This window comes from Rhinoraja longicauda, chromosome 1, assembly GCF_053455715.1.
Source record: "Rhinoraja longicauda isolate Sanriku21f chromosome 1, sRhiLon1.1, whole genome shotgun sequence".
NCBI classification, from domain to species: Eukaryota; Metazoa; Chordata; class Chondrichthyes; order Rajiformes; family Arhynchobatidae; genus Rhinoraja; species Rhinoraja longicauda.
This window is the reverse complement of record NC_135953.1, coordinates 44,399,055-44,416,768: the sequence shown is the minus strand read 5'-3', so window position 1 is coordinate 44,416,768 and position 17,714 is coordinate 44,399,055. Positions and strand designations below refer to the sequence as shown.

The 17,714-nt window shown below is 40.8% G+C and overlaps 1 protein-coding gene across 1 annotated transcript in view; it reads left to right on the top strand.

Annotated features, from left to right (window-relative positions):
* LOC144599227 (fibroblast growth factor 10-like) overlaps nt 1-17,714 on the top strand; it is a 126,394-nt gene that overhangs the window by 21,036 nt on the left and 87,644 nt on the right. Inside the window, exon 2 of the mRNA XM_078409987.1 lies at nt 11,904-13,067. Within this exon, the coding sequence (XP_078266113.1) occupies nt 12,779-13,067 (289 nt within the window). The 5' untranslated portion in view covers nt 11,904-12,778. The remainder of the gene's footprint in view (nt 1-11,903; nt 13,068-17,714) is intronic.

The window sequence follows — 17,714 nt, the reverse complement described above, 5'->3', positions numbered from 1 at the left end:
GTGAAAGTGGCAATGCCTGCGAATTGTGCTAAAACTACAAACAGAATAGTTTTTTTTTTTAAATGCACAACACAAAAAAAAAATTAATACAGTAAATTAGTCCCTGGTGATATAAGAGTTAACAGTCCTGATGGCCTGTGGGAAGAAACTCCGTCTCATCCTCTCTGTTTTCACAGCGTGACAGCGGAGGCGTTTACCTGACCGCAGCAGCTGGAACAGTCCATTGCTGGGGTGGTAGGGGTCCCCCATAATGTTGCTGGCTCTGGATCTGCACCTCCTGATGTATAGGTCCTGCAGGGGGGCGAGTGTAGTTCCCATAATGCGTTCAGCCGAACGCACTACTCTCCGCAGAGCCTTCCTGTCCTGGGCAGAGCTGTTCCCAAACCAGATTGAGATGTTGCCGGACAAGATGCTTTCTACAGCCCCAGAGTAGAAGCACTGAAGGATCCTCAGAGAGACTCTGAATTTCCTCAACTGTCTGAGGTGGTAAAGGCGCTGCCTTGCCTTACTCACCAGTGCGGCAATGTGTATTGTCCATGTCAGGTCCTCTGTGATGTGGACTCCCAGGTATTTAAAGCTACTCACCCTATCCACCGTACTCCCATTTATCTCCAGTGGCGTGTACGTCCTCGGATGTTGAGCCCTTCTAAAGTCCACAATCAGCTCCTTAGTTTTTGTGACATTCAAGAGGAGGCTGCTGTCCTGACACCAGAGTGCCAGATCAGCCACCTCCTCCCGGTAGGCCTTCTCAGCGTTATCGGAGATCAGGCCCACCATCACAGTGGCATCAGCAAACTTGATGATGGAGTTGGAGCTGAACCTGGCCACACAGTCATGTGTGTACAGGGAGTACAGTAGGGGGCTAAGGACGCAACCCTGGGGGGGATCCTGTGTTCGGGGTGAGGGGATTAGATGTATGTCTCCCCATCTTGACCACTTGGGGCCTGGCGGTGAGAAAGTCCAGGACCCAGGCCCACAGGGGAGTGTTAAGCCCCAGTTTCAGCAGCTTCTCAGCAAGTCTGGTGGGGACTATTGTATTGAAAACTGAACTAAAATCAACGAACAGCATCCTCACATAGCCTCTCTTCTGGCTGTCAAGATGAGAGAGAGCGGTGTGCAGAACCTGGGAGCGCATCATCCCTGGATCTGTTTGGATGGTATGCGAACTGCAGCGGGTCCATATTGCGAGGGAGGAAGGCACTGCAGAGATTCACTACAGCTTGTTAACATGATAGCAGACAGATGAGGTGAAAAACAAAAGTACTGGTCTGTGAAAGCAAGTGAAGGGAAAGTGAACAGAACTCTCAAGTTACTCAGATAAGTCTCAAACTACAACTGGTGAACCAACCAATGGCTAAAGTGAGGCAAGTTCCATTTGGCTTAACCGAACACTTTGACATGGCATCCAACCATTTGAACAAAAGGGTAGATTTGCAGCATCTTTTGTGAGCTCCCAGCACAATGAACAAAGACTGCTTAAAAAGAGGGAGAGAGCAAAGGTACACATTAGTACAGGAAGAAAGTGGTCAGGCAGTAACAGCATGAAGCTTTTAGAAAGCATGAACCACAATACTTGTCATTTATTGAAGCGATGTTCTTATATATTTCTGGTTTCCTGAAACGCAGCTTTGCTTTTTAATATTTAGTTACAAACACTTGCATCTTTGATTCAACTTGTCAAACTCCCCTTGTACCCTGGAGTGCTTGGATGTAAAGGAAAGTACCATCCTGTGATTAGTTTCAGTAGAGAGCACAAAGAAATTTGTTTAATTTGATTTTTTTTTTAAATTGTGCCAAGTATATTTTGCATGTGGGTTAACCCTTTGCCAAGGGAACCATGTGACCTAATAAGATCACAACAGGCACAAATTCCATGAGAACTGGATTTTACACGTGGATTCAGTCGTTGATTCTGCATCCTCCTCCTTCAACACCCACAGATAATGCAATTAATTTCCACTCTCACCAACCATTACTTAAGACCTAAAGTATTTTACCAAACTGCTTTACAGATTCATAAAAATATATTTCTTTTTTAATTTAATGTGAAATAAAACAGAAAATTTCTGTATGGCACTGGTTGCTTCAATGTAAGTGACTAGTAAGCATACATAGATATTTTAGGATTTCACATTGAATAGAATGGATGAAATACTCCTGTTTATACTTTAGTTTAGTTTAGAAATACAGCGCAGAAAGAGGCCCTTTGGCCCACCGAGTCCGCATAGACCAGCGATCCCTGCACATTAACACTACCCTGCAGATACTCAGGACAATTTTACATTTATACCAATTCAATTAACCTACAAACCTGTACGTCTTTGGAGTGTGTGAGGAAACCAAAGATCTTGGAGAAAACCCATATGGTCACAGGGAGAACGTACAAACTCCATACTGACAAGCACCTATAGTCAGGATCGAACCCGGGTCTCTGGCGCTGTAATGCAATAGCACTACCGCTAAACCACTGTGCCACACTCTAGTGCTATTAATAAAATCAAAACACCCAATAGTTAAAAATTATGCCCCATGCTACATTTTTCAATCCATTAATAATATTAATAAATATTATGATACCTGCATATCAAGTGAATACTTTCTGCATTTGGGAGCCCTAAAGAGGGAACACAAGATAACATAAGAACACAAGAAAATTAGGAGCAGGTGTAACCTACTCTAGTCCCACAAGCCTGCTTTGCCATTCAATACCATCGTAGCTAATCAGCCCCAGGCCTCAACTCTTCCACTGTGCCAGTTCCACACACAACTCAATTTGCTGAATAGATTGAGTTTGTGGCTCCTCGTGTCCGGGTTTGTCCTCCCTAATGGTGAAGACATGTGACGGCTCTCTCTCAACCAGCCCACACGCTGAAGGCAGAGACTTATAGAATCACATTAGCATAATGCATGTTATATCCAAGAATATGTTTTTAAAGTTGATATGAACTAGCTTTGATTTGTGTTATAATTTCAGTTCCAGCGGCATGATACTCCTGTCATCAATTATTTGGGCCTTTGCACCCACTATGATACCTCAACATTCACACTCATCAAGAAAACAAATAAGTTTAGTTTAGTTTAGAGATAAAGCGTGGAAACAGGCCCTTTGGTCCACTGGGTCCAAGCCAACGATCCCCGCTCATTAACACTATCCTACACTCACAATACACTAGGGATAATTTTTACATTTACTAACCCAATTAACCTACTGTTAACCCAATTAACCTGTACGTCTTTGGAGTGTGGGAGGAAACCGGTTCTCAGTGCAGGAGTAGGCCATTCAGCCTTTCGAGCCAGCACCACCATTCAATGTGATCATGGCTGATCATTCTCCATAAGTCAAAGTCATAGTGGTGAGAAGTGATTGGGCAACATAGCATGGATGGCTTTAAGGGTATCTGAATTAAAAAATGAGAGAGAAAGGATTAAACAGAGGTGTTGACAGAGTGGGATGAAGTAGATGGAGCATGCATATGTACCGGCAAAAGCTATACAATCACATGATCCACTATGCTGTAAATTCTACGACATTCAATGTAAATTAAGGCATATGCCCCCACGCTTTTATGTTCTTTATGTGGTAGAAAATCTGAAGAATTACTACTCTAAAAGCTGATGAGATAGTTGAAAATATTAGCAGTGAAAGATAAAAATGGAGTGAGAGGGGCAAGTTATTTTTCATGGAACGAGATGTTTGATCCATATAAGCCTCTGCCAAATTTAAAATTGAAAGAAGCATTCAAGTCAAAACGTCATGATAAAAATGTGATTTCTTCCTTGATTTTTAAGTACCATTTCATACAAATGTGTTCACGGTCTTACCTGCAAACACAGGAAATGAGATTTTAGCAAGTGGAACATTTTAATTTTCCTTATTTTCTTATTCTCTCAGGATACACAATGAGTTGTATCGAGTCTGGCTTTGTAGATTCTGAGGTGACTATTGAGGGCAATGTAGAAACTGTAGACTTTTCCACCAGAGCAGGAGTTGCTTGATGGCCACATTTTGTGGTTGTGCACTCCTTCTGCCAGGGCTGCTGTGTGCTCTCGATGCAAACTCCTTGGGCTCTTAATATCATCTGAGATGCTCCTCCTCCACTTTGAGCAGTCATAGAGTCATATTCATTCAGCATGGAAACAGGACCTTTGGACAATCTTGTCCAGGATTTATGTTTGACCCTTCTAAACCTTTCCTGTCCATTTATCCATCTAACTGTCTTTTAAATGTCACCATTGTATCCACCTCTGCAGCTTCCTCTGGCAGCTCATTCCGCATACCAAGTATCCTCTGCATGAAGAAATTGCCCCTCAGATGCTATTTAAACCTCTCTCCTCCTCACTTTAAACCTATGCCCTCTAGTTCTAGACCCCTATACCCCAAGAAAAACAATGTGACTCTTCACTTGATAGGCACTTGAGTAACTCAGAGTAACTCAGCGGGTCAGGCAGCATCTCTGGAGAGAATGGGTGATGTTTTGGGTCGAGACCCTTCTTCAGACTGTTCACTTTATCTATGCCTCTCATGATTCTGTATACCACTATAAGGTCCCGCTATAAGGTCACCCCTCAGCCTCCTATGCTCCTGGGAAATAAGTCCCAGCTTAACTTAAGTCCCAGCTTAACTTCCTTGCTTGCCTGCAGTCCGTCTGTCTTTTGTGTTTTTTGTTGTTTTTGTATGAATTGTAGTTTTAATATGGTGTAGTGTTTGTATGTTATGTGGGGGGGAGGGGGTGGGAGGGAACGGGAACTGTAAAAAATTCTCTCTCCCGAACGGAGACACGACCTTTGTTTCTGTGTCGTGTCACCGTTCCCATTGCGGTCTACCACCGGCCATGCACCTGGGACCACCTGGGGCTCTGGTTCGCAGAGCCCACGGCCCGGACTCACCACCTGCGGCGCTGGCTGCCTGCGGATGCTGCGGGAGCGGCTGCGACTCGTGTCCGGAGGCTCCGGCGCGGGCCGCGTGGACGTCAGAAGCCCACAGGCCCCTGGATGGGGGCCGACATCGGGAGCTCCGGCAGCGGCAGAGGCAGCGTGTTCACCCGCCCCGAATCGCGGGGCTTGGGTCGGCCCACCGCGGACCTTTCACCGTCCATCGCGGCCTGGAATAGGCCGTGGACCTTTCACCGTCCGGCGCGGCGCTCCAATGTCGGGAGCCCCGACGTGGCAAGTTCAACAGCCTGACCTCGGGAGAAGACGGCAGGGAAGAGAAAAGACATTCTGGCCTTCCATCACAGTGAGAAGGGACTGGAGGAGACTCACTGTGATGGATGTTTCTTTTGTTTGGTGTTAGTGTATGATTGTATGTGTTATTGCATTTTTATTGATTATTCTTATTGGTCTTAGTGTTTTAACTGCGGGTAATGTTTCATTTCACTACACATTTATGTGTATGTGACAAATAAATGACTATTGACTATTGATTGACTCAAGCCCGCTAGTCCCGGTAGCATCCTGCTTAAACTTTTCTGCCTCTTTTTTAGCTTAATAACTTCCTTCCTATAGCAGGATAACCAGAACTGTACACGATATTCCAAATGTAGTCCCTCTATTTTCTTATACAACTTTACCATGATATTCCATCTTCTACCCCCAGTACCCTGTGCAACGGTGGCGCAGCGGTAGAGTTGCTGCCTTACAGCGAATGCAGTGCCGGAGTCTCAGGTTCGATCCTGAGTACGGGTGCTGTACTGTACGGAGTTTGTACGTTCTCCCCATGACCTGCGTGGGTTTTCTCCGAGATCTTCGGTTTCCTCCCACACTCCAAAGACGTACAGGTATGTAGGTTAATTGGCTGGGCAAATGTAAAAATTGTCCCAGGTGGGTGTAGGATGGTGTTGGTGTGCGGGGATTGCTGGGCGGTGCGGACCCGGTGGGCCGAAGGGCCTGTTTCTGCGCTGTATCTCTAAATCTAAAAAATCTAAAACTTTGCTAAAGACCTTCTTCACCACTCTGTCCAGCTACCAGCCTTGCTCTTCAATTCATCAGGAACACTGTCCCTGAACTCTCCCATTCTCACCTTTAAAATCTCCCACTTGCCAGACATCCCTTTACCTGTAAACAGCATCTCCCAGTCAAACTCTGCAAGTTCCTGTCCAATATCTTCAAAATTAGCCTTGTCCCGAATTTAGGACTTTAACTCGTGGACCAGTCCTATCTTTGATCATTACTTTTTTAAACTAAAAGAATTATGGTTACTGGTCCCAAAGTGTCTTTATATAATCGTAGAATCATTCAGCACAGAAACTGGTACTCTGTACCCACTATAAGAGAGCAGGGATCAGTGCTGGGCTAAAAATCATGAATTTTATTCCAAGTCTTTTTCCTCCAGGCTGTGCTGTTGCATTGAAGGAAATGAAGAGGAGCATATGAGGTCATTTGCATTTAACTGCCTGTATGCTGCGATAAATGCTGTATCCTAATTGACTCTTACCATTTACCACAAAAAGACGAGTAAAATTGTATTGGGATAAGATCTCCATTTTAGTGCTTCGGCATAAAGCATGACATAGCTAGAACCTGTAATATAATCAGTCTCATTTTACACTCCTTTTTTTCTGGCACTGTAAGAAAAGGGAAAACAAAATTTATTACAACTAATTTGTTGCCCTGTCTTGAAATTTAAATCAGTGACCTTGCGTCAGTGGGCCAAACTCTTCTCTATCCCTGAGCAGCATTCATTTTCAGTTGAGCATTTAAAAATGGTAAAGCTGCCGGACACGTATATATTAATGTCACTCACTCAGTCTGAATCAGGTGCACAGCCTACACTCTGCTCATTCCTGAACTGACGTTTAACTCCACAATCCCATATCCTGGAACACTACCAAAGCTTTCATCCATATCATTACATGTTCATATCATGTTCCAACTCTTCATCAGCTGTGCCCCATTACAGAGATGTTTATCCTGTGCAAAACTATCCCAAACGTCCATTTTATATATATACATAGAGAGGGACAGATATATGTATAGCTGAGGATCTGAAGAAGTCTTAACCCGAAACGTCACCCATTCCTTCTATCCAGAGATGTTGCCTGCCCTGCTGAGTTACTCCAGTTTTTTGTCTATCTTGAGAAATATGTATATATATGTATGGACATATATTATATATATATATATATATATATATATATATAACGTGCGTGTGTGTGTGGATATATATATATATATATATATATATGGATATATATAAGCAAGCAAACACACATCGATGTATACACCGATCAGCCAAAACATTATGACCACTGACAGGCGAAATGAATAACATTGAATGGCACCTGCCAAGGGGTTGGATATATTAGGCAGCAAGTGAACAGTCAGTTCTTGAAGTAGATGTGTTGGATGCAGGAGAAATGGGCAGGAGTAAAGACCTGAGTGACTTTGACAAGGGTCAAATTGTTATGGCCAGATGATTGGGTCAGAGCATCTCTGAAACGGCAAGGCTTGTGGGGTGCTCCCGGTCAGCAGTAGTGAGTACCTACCGACAGTGGTCCACAGAGAGACAAACTACAAACCGGTGACAAGGTGTTGGGTTTCCAAGGCTCATTGATGCCCGAGGGCAACGAAGGCTATCCCATCTGGTCCGAACCGACAGAAGGCATAAGTCACAGAAAATCTTAATGGTGGTCACGGGAGGAATGTGTCACAATACACAATGCATCGCACCCTACTGCGTAGGGGGCTGCACATGGAGGACCAATAGCAGATTAGGCAGGTGACAATAGACAATAGGTGCAGGAGTAGGCCATTCGGCCCTTCGAGCCAGCACCGCCATTCACCGTGATCATGGCTGATCATCTACAATCAGTACCCCGTTCCTGCCTTCTCCCCATATCCCTTGATTCCACTATCATTAAGAGCTCCATCTAACTCTCTCTTGAAAGCATCCAGGGAACTGGCCTCCACTGCCTTCTGAGGCGGAGAGTTCCGCAGCTTCACAACTATCTGAGAAAAAAGTTTTTCCTCATCTCCGTTCTAAATGACCTAGGCCTTATTCTTAAACTGTGGCCCCTGGTTCGGGACTCCCCCAACATCGGGAACATGTTTCTTGCCTCTAGTGTGTCCAATCCTTTAACAATCTTATATATTTCAATAAGATCCCCTCTCACCCTTCTAAATTCCAGAGTATACAGGCCCAGTCGCTCCAGTCTTTCAACATACGACAGTCCCGCCATTCCGGGAATTAACCTCGTGAACCTATGCTGCACTCCCTCAATAGTAAGAATGTCCTTCCTCAAATTTGGAGACCAAAACTGCACACAGTACTCCAGGTGTGGTCTCACTAGGGCCCTGTACAACTGCAGAAGAACCTCTTTGCTCCTATACTCAACTCTTGCTACGATCATAATGTTTTGGCTCATACGGTCATAATGTTTTGGCTGATTGGTGTATATATATAGTGTCTTTGGGAAGCTTGTAATGAGGGACGTGGTTATGCAGGAAATGCAGGGGTATGGATCACGTTCATGCAGATGAGACCAGTTTAGTTTGGCATCAAGTCAGGCATAAACATTGTGGGCCAAAGGCCCTGATCTTGTGCTGTACTTTTCCTGTACTATGTTCTATGTTCTATCCCTCCCCATGCACTCATTTTATCCAACCTGAGTTTACTCTGTCAGACAATCCCCTTCTCTGCATCCATTGCATTTCCTCTGACACAACCATGAACTCAGAAATTTCCATTGTAATCCCCGTTACATTGAAGCCTATCCTCCCACCTTACAAACACCCTTAAGTACATAAGGAGGTCATAGAGAACTGCAAGAGTAATAGGGTTGTGACAGTAGGTGTTTTTAACTTCCCTAATATTGACTGGGGCTAACATTGTGCTAAGGCCTTGGATGAGGCAGAAATTGTTAAGTGTGTTTAGGAACACTTTCTCAAACAATGTGTGGAGAGATACTAAAGAGAGGGCAACACACAGCCTGTTTGAGAAATCAGGTAGGGAAAGTGATCCTTAGTGTCATATGGGGGAACACTTTGGGACGAGTGACTATAATTGTATTAGTTTTTAAATATTTATGGAAAAACATAAAAGTGGTCCATCAGTTAACGTCATAAATTGGGCAAGGCTAATTTTGATGGCATTCGATAAGAACTTGCAAAAGTTGAATGGGAGAGACTATTTGCAGGTAAAGGGACGTCAGGCATGTGGGAGGGTTTCAGAAGTGAAATAGGGGGAGTTCAGGGACTGCATGTTCCTATTAGAGTGAAAGGAATGGATGGAAGGATTGGAGATCTGGTTTTGTCATGGATATTGAGGCACTGGTCAAGGAAAAGAAGAGGACATACATCAGGTACAGGCAGCTGGTATCAAGCTAAACCGTTGAGGAATATTGGGATGTAGGAAGTACATTTAAGAGGAAAATCAGGAGGGCAAAGGAGACAAAGGAATCCCAAGTTGTTCTACAAGTATATTCAGAGAAGAAGGGTTACCAGGGAGGGAATATGTCCTCCTATGGGTCAATGTGGCTGTCTACATGTGTAACCACAGGAGATACAAGAAGTGTTAAATGAATATTTCTCGTCAATATTTATTGTGGAATGGGTCATAGAAACTAGAGAATTCAGGGGAGAGAATAGTGATTTCTTGAAATCCATCCATATCGCATAAGGGGAGGTGCTGGTAGATGTCTTTTAAATACCATTATGGTACCTGCCTCAACTGCCTCCAATGACAGCTCATTCCATAAATCTACCACCCTATAAGTGAAAAAGTTTTACATCAGGTTCCCAGGAAATCTTCACCCTTAAACCTATTTACTCTGGTTCATGATTCCTCTACCCCAGATAAAAGACTCTGCACATTGATCTAATTTATTCCCCTCATGATTTCATAAACCTCTATAAGATCACCCCTTAGTCTCGTCCACTCCAAAGAATAAAGTCCTAGTTGTTTCATCCTCTCCGTGCAGCTCAAGATCTTGAGTCTTGGCAACATTCTCAAAAATACATCTTCAAAGGGTGGTAATGTGGCAAATGAGAAATGGATGAAACTTTGCAAAACATATACAATTAGTACCTAGTGTAACTACCAATGTAACTTCTTCAGTATTTTTCTGTATAAAATCTGACATGTATTTTATTAGTATTTTTGCATATCAGGCTAATAATGTGCATCTACCTGCAAAAGTGCTCTGGCAGCTAACAATACGGTGATGATCAAATGAAGAGTTCTATGATATGATAGTATTATAAATTATGTACCGCAGCAAAAGCAGCAAGTGCTCCACTGGTGTGGAACTCATGACCAGAAGGGAGAGTTGTTGTGCCGTTGTCAGTGAAAATAGTTCACAGCATAATCTTCCAAATTTGACTTCCTTTTAACTGTATTGCAAGGCAAAACTAATGCTAAAAAACAGAATTTCTATCAATCCTACCTCTGAGAAGAATGGATAAGCATCTGAATATGTATTTACTTCCCAAGTCTGTAAAGTTAATTTAACATTTATTTTACTATTGGATATATGTTGGAATTGAAAAGAAGAAGCTTACACATAAAACCAAAAGTACACCCAAGGCATGGCTTTGTTGTTTGCAACATAGAGTTTGACACCATTATGTGATTTAGGTCAAAACTGAACAATATATAAAAGGTCTGGGAATACTTGTACGGGCCACATGAGAAAGCAATTCTCAGTTATATAATCTCAAAGCTAACTGTTTTCGTGTCAAGATGGGAAGTGTCTGTTAGTTCACAGGGAGTTAATTTCAATTAGTGTGGTTCATTGAAGAATGTTATTGTCTGAACTTTGATAGCAGAGTGACAGATTCCTCGGCCTCCCTGCTGAAGCTTTCAGAGTAATTGTCTGCCTCTTATAACTCTCTTCCACCTCTGCCCTGAAATGTAGCAATGTTCCCCATTTAGTCAGTACACATAAGCAATAAAAGATCTGGGCCTCACCAATCAGATGATGCAATATTTATCTCTTAGATATGTATACTTACATATATATGCAGACTTAGAAGAGGCTGAAAATACAGGAATTAAGTCTTGATTATTACCTGTTCAAATGTTCCAACCTTAGTAGTAGTACACGGTCTGAATGTTCAACTTTTAAAATGTATGACATTTTAAGGTAAAATAAGTAAATTTAAATGCAATCCTCAACTTTGAAACTTTATATTAAGAACAATTCTTTTTTCCCAAAGAGAGTAGCAAACACAATTAATAATGGAGTCTATTAAGATCTGATTGTTGCCACTAAGAGGGAGGTAGAATTTCAGGCCTTTGAAGTAACTGAGTATGAATCGGGCCTCATTACAGAGATATAATCTGCATTCATACATTTATGTTGGTAGCTTGAATCTATTGGGAGAGATTGAATTCCGTTACATAGTACATCTTTGCTCTGGAACTTTTCTCAGGGTTTCTCTATTTAATCCTGACGTGGGTTAAAAATACAATGCAGTAGGACACAGAATGATGCTGCATTACTGGAGCAGTAGATCCGATTGAAAGTCAGGGAGAAGCCTTGAATAACTCAGAAATGTGCACGATGATCTGTTATATAGGCAGCATAATAAAGTGATTAGGAACATATTTTTTCTATGGGTTCTGGTCATAGTATGTTTAAATACAGATTTGTATTTTTTAAGATCAAAACATTTATAATAGTACAAAGTGCATGAGCTCTGAAGGGAGACTGAACTCAATGCATGACTCATGTTAACAGTTACAATCTGTTCATCAGGCTTTATTTAATCCAATAAACATAAAGAAGCTCCAACACATAAAACCTTACATGGTTTCAAAACAAAAGACAGAACGCAATGACTAGAAGTGTGAATGTTTCCTCTACGGAAGCTAAGTACAAATGATTTATTAAATTAGGATTTCCTTCAGAGTTGGCAGAGGTTAAGAAAGAAATTAATTGCATCTATCTGCTCTTCCTGACCAGTATATAATCTGGTTTGCAGGACTCTGTGCGACTGGTCTCCTTCACAGGAACAGTCGGAAAGCAGCGAGCTCCAGGTGGCTCTCAAGAATTTCGCTGCCAAAAAAAAGCCCACGCTGGAAAGTCTAAAGGGGCTCCCTAGAGGGAGTTGGGTTCAGCCCGGAAGAGAGCGAGATTAGTAAAGCATGATTATACAACCCATGCTGGTGGCCGTCTGTCAGAGGGAAGAGGAACAGTAACGGCAATTAGCAAGACTGAAAGCTCCAGAAGGCTTACAATCAGTGATCTGCATAGTTCCCTCAGAAGAATTTTCTTCCAGTGCTTGATTTCAGATGTCCACTGCTGCCTGATCCATAACTGGCTGACGCGTCTCTGTGGTGAGCACATCCCCGCTCAGTGTGGTAATCACTGATATTTATCACCACTTTTTGTGATACTATGAAGCAAAGCACTTCTGTTTTTTTCCAAGTTACTCACTTGTCTTGAGCTGTTCGATGCCATCAACAGGTTCGAATGAGCTTTCTGTGTCGTCGTCAAGGGAAAGTGAAGTTACTGCAGGACTTTTGTTCACCTTTCTGGAGTTACGTTATCAACCAATACTCTGAGAAGAACGTTAACAGAAACTAAAGAAATAAAAAATAAAAGCCCCAAAAGGATATTTGAGGAGCTCAGTAACTTCGCTAAGGAAGTCAAAGAAAGCCCACATTGGATATGATTTATCACCTGAAGTATGGATATTGATGAACGACATTCAAAGGATAACAGGGGTCAAACCGAGAAGACCAGCAACAAACTCTCAACCTGCCGCATAAGTGTCCTTGGTATTCCAGCATGTTTCTTTTTATGAGACTATTTCTAGTGCCAAGAGCTTCACTACAATGTGGAAATGGATACTGACAAAGGGTGCCTCTGCCTTCACACACCTGGCTTATGTCTTTCTCCTCTTCCTGATCTGTTCTTCGTCTGTTGCCTCCAATGACATCAGCAGAGATATGCGGTCTCCAAATATCACAAGCTCTTCATACAGCCTGGGGAGGCATGTGCGCAGCTACAAATACCTGGAAGGAGATGTGCGGTGGAGAAAGCTCTTCTCTTTCACCAAATACTTTCTCAAGATCGATAGGAATGGCAAAGTTGGTGGAACAAAGAAGGAAAACTCTCCCTTCAGTGAGTATGGAATCCTCATTCAGTTGTGTTACGAATGTTTGAATGTTTAACATTTACTTTGGTTTGGTTTTTAAAAGCAAGAACAATTGATTTTTACTTCTATAGAAATAACATTTTATAAATAGAAGCGTACTGTATGGTACATGCAGAGGTTTAAAGCATTAATGATTGCCTGTTATTATCAGTTTTTGCATAATTACTGGTGTAATTGTCACGTAATGACTTTTTAAAATATTAACCAAGGAACCTCTAAATTGTAACCCAAGCCTTAAAATAATTACTAAGTGTCATTAAGCCATTTTATATAACTTTAAGAACATTACATCTTTTACAAGTTTAGCAAATGGTGCCTGGTTCTGTTTTTAATTTTATTTTCCTGCTTGTTGCTTTGAACTATTGCAGTTAAAGAGGCAAAGTTAAGGCACCACTACAGCTATTTGCCTTCTCTGATGCTGCCTTCGTAACTCAATACTATTCTGCGTCTGTATTGTCAGTAATATATGTGACAATCTGTGGTTCTTTGTGGCATTCTGAAATTTTATGAGGCTTTGCCATATTCCTCCATGGCATTTTAAACTTCTAAGCATTATAATCAGCAAATTACATCTCAATACAAAGTTATTAGAATAATAAGTTCCTTCAAAATGGTTAAGTATGGACCGTTTTTTTAAATAATGGATTTTATTTAAAGTTATTACCCCAGAAAAAAACATGGCTTTCAGTTAGTTAATGGAAGTTTTCTTTTTTATTTCAACAACATCTGATATTATCAATGTTAATATTTTGGCATCTTTCCTACCCTTTACATGAGTTACATTGAAAACGAGACCAGAATAGATTAATTGTCGTCTCCTTGTCCATATTTATTGTTTCCAGAATTTGCAAGTCTAGTTTCTGTGTTCTGAAATCTCTTAAGTATGCAGAATTGCAGTCTGTATAAAGTTGGGTGAAGAGAAATGTATGACTACTTATCAATGGGTCTGTGCAATTTATAAAATATACTGAAAAAGAAAATTGTGAAAGTAACAGTTTTTACTCGTAAATGAACGGAGCCTTCAACCATCAGTATAAAATGCAAAATGGATGAAGTGTTATTCTTTTGCAACCAATAAAATATAACAGATTTCAAGGTCATTAAATATTTCTTCTTGTACTGTTCATTGGCAGGAAAATATTAAGGCTGGAGAATGTGAACAATCCATTTAGTTCATCCAGCTCATTTTACTGTTTGCCAACATTCTGTACTTCTGACCCTTACAAGCGATGTTATTTGTTTCCTGCAGCAACATAAGTCTGTATCCTTTCACTCCCTAATCAAAAACGTGTCTGCTTCTTTTGTCAGTGCTTCAGAAGACCCAACACTCACCACATTTAGAGGCAACTTGCTCAATTAGACTATGACTCTTGACTTTGAAATAACCACCTCTTCAATCATGTTTAGTGGTATCCTAAGCCTGTAATCATACACTAATAATCAGTTATGCAACAGTGGTCATTGGGGCATAAATGAGATATCAGAATCTGAATTCGTATCTGTTTTCCATTAATGGCAATTTTTTTCATTGCAAAATAAACAGCAATGTAGGATTTACATCTAAATGCATTTGTGATTATCTTACAAGGTCTTATAAGTTCAATCTGCTGTGCTACAAGTATTGTTCATTGTTCAAGAATCATATATCATTTAGTCAAGGGGTTCATTTCAAACCCAGGACAAAATGAAAGAATTGCATAAAATAGTGTCAGATGAGAGCGAATTGCTAATGGATTGATTAACATCGTCATTACTTTCGGAATGTTAAATCATTTGTTAAGTTGAGAGACTTTCAGAATGCCTTTCCTTGTAGTGGACATTGACTAACCATTGGTAGAGCTATTCCCTTTATCCAGTATCTGTACACTGTGGGCGACTTGATTGTAATCATGTTTAGTCTTTCCGCTGACTGGATAGCACCCAACATGAAAACATGAAAGCTATTCACTGTACCTCAGTACATGTGACAATAAACTAAACTAAACTAAACTAGAGCTATCTAGTAGTATAAAGAAGGGTCTCGACCCGAAACGTCACCCATTCCTTCTCTCCCGAGATGCTGCCTGACCTGCTGAGTTACTCCAGCATTTTGTGAATAGAGCTATCTAGTGCTGATTTGTCACAAGGAGAGATTTGAAACATACTTCTTTTATGTATATGCTGTCCACCAAACTGGCATGTTAAAGTTGTCAAGAAGAAATAGATTCAAGAGTTTGGTTGAGCTGAAAAAAAAGTTTTATTGGAAATTTAGAAGGAAAATTTAATTCTTCAAGTGGCAGACTTCCATGTCCCCGGAAAGGTATTGTATGGAATATGGGACATGCTGCTGAGACTGGACGTTACCTCAACATCAAAGGTAAGAAAAACCTAAAGTTATTTTCTTTCTGGTCTTTCTTAATTACTTCCCAACAATCACATCAACATTATTTTATTAAAAACTGAACATCAAGTTATCTCCTTCATTTTGGAGTGTTATGCCTTTATAATAAATGGATTTTTAAGCTGTAACCTGGAGACCCAGGTTCAGTTTGCTTGTCAACTCTTCTTCTTTGCTGTAGTTAATAGATAAATTATATATTTCAATAATTCATGGCTTTAGGTGCAAACCACTTTAAAGAAAATGGAAGTAGAAAAGAATAAGGAATGGAAAGTTGACCAGTGAAAACAATGCTTATTATATTGAGGCACAAGAGCCTGCAGATGTTGGAGTCTGGGGCAACAAACAAACTGCTTGAGGAATTCAGCAGTCCAAGCAGCATCTGTTGTGGGAAATGGATAGTCAACATTTTGGGTCATGCTCCTACATCTGGACTGAGAGAAGCGAGGAGATCGCTAGTGAAAGAAGTGAAAGGGAGGATGGAGCAAGAGCTAGCAAGCAAAAGATAGATTCAGGAGATGGGTCATATGTTTGTCTGTGGCCTCCACGTGACTACCTACCCCCTCCTGCTTCTGTCTCTATCTCCACCCTTCCTACCAGGCTCTAACTGCCAATCAATGCACTCCCACTTATTGCTTGCTAACTCTTGTTCTACCCTTCCCCTCGCCACATTTTACTAGCTATCTTTCCCCTACTTGTTCAGTCCAGATGAAGGGGCTCAACTCAAAACATCAACTGTTTATTTCTCTCCACAGATGCTGCTCGAACCACTGAGTTACCACCGTGTATTATTTTTGCTAGTGATTGTTATATGATAGGAGCATACCTGAGAAAGGGATATGGAAAAATACTGCAAAACCACAGCAAATCTCTTTACAAAATAGTATTATTTATTTCAGGGCTATTCCAGTAAGATAGCAATTAAATCATTAGTCTGTCTAAAATATTTTGAGTCTATCACACTCAGACTGGCTATGAGAAGATTAACATTTAACCCGTCCTCAAGAACTACTTCTAATGGAAATGTTCAGCAGTCTACATTCCTAATTTATCTTATTTATTCAGCAAGGTTTCTGGGATAAACATCATTACCAATGCAATCTCTAATATGTATTGTTTACATATCCCCATGTTTAATGCATTCACAATCAATTAAAGATGGAAAAAATGTATCTGAAATGAATTTCTGCATCTACAATTGTTTTAAAGTGAGTTTTGCAAACATACATTTCTGACCATGCATCTTCCATAACACCTGTAAGTGAAATTGAACTGCTAGTCTTCATTAGTGGGTTGGCAGGGAAAGCAAACTAGCAGTCCAAATAGTAAATGTTGACAGTTTTATAATTACCACTGCTGTGCTTTACCTTATGAAGTAGTTATCAAAATAATCTCTGTGCAGACAGCTGTAATATATAAGGTGTATAAATCTGGAAGACCAAGTTAATGTTGGCAAGTTTTACTTTTGATACTGTGGTTCTTAAAAGCAGAATTCAAAACTATGTCTGAAAAGATCCTTTTGATGTGCAATGGAGTTATCTCTGCAAAGCCATGTTACTTTTGACCTAATGACAATAACCTTGAAAAGCAAAAAAAGACAGTTGCTGCTGTGAATCTGTGAATCTGAAACACAAAGGGAAAATGTAAGAAATATTCATCAAGGAAAGCAACAGGTGTCAGGGAATTTTTTTTTATATTAAAGATCTTTCATCATAATTGGTAAAAAATGATAAGATGCAGAGATAGGGTGAAGAGAATGACAGGAAAGAACAAAAATGAAGGTTTATGATCATTTGCAGAAATTAATGAGATCAAATTAAAACAGAATGGTGACAGGACAAGCAAAGATACCATAGATAACTCCAGAAGAAATGTAATTATTATCTGAAATTCTTGGGGATATCGTTGAGGAAACCTGTTGCTGACCTGTTGCTGTCCACGAGCATGGAGCTTCCTTGAAATAGTGTGGGAGGCCAAGATAAAAAGGTCAGCGTGAGAATGGGCCCGAAAATTAAATTGGCAGGTGACCGGAAGTTCAGGGTCATGCTTGCAGTCTGAAAGGTGTTCTGTGAAGCAGTCATGCAATCTCTTTTTGATCTCCTTAAAGTAGAGGAGGCATCAAAATAAATAGCAAATGTAGAAACCTAGATTGAAAAATGTATGGTTTTTAGTCCTTCAACTGAAAGGAGTGTTTGAGGTCATGGTCAATTCTTTTTTCAAGGAATTCATTGAATTC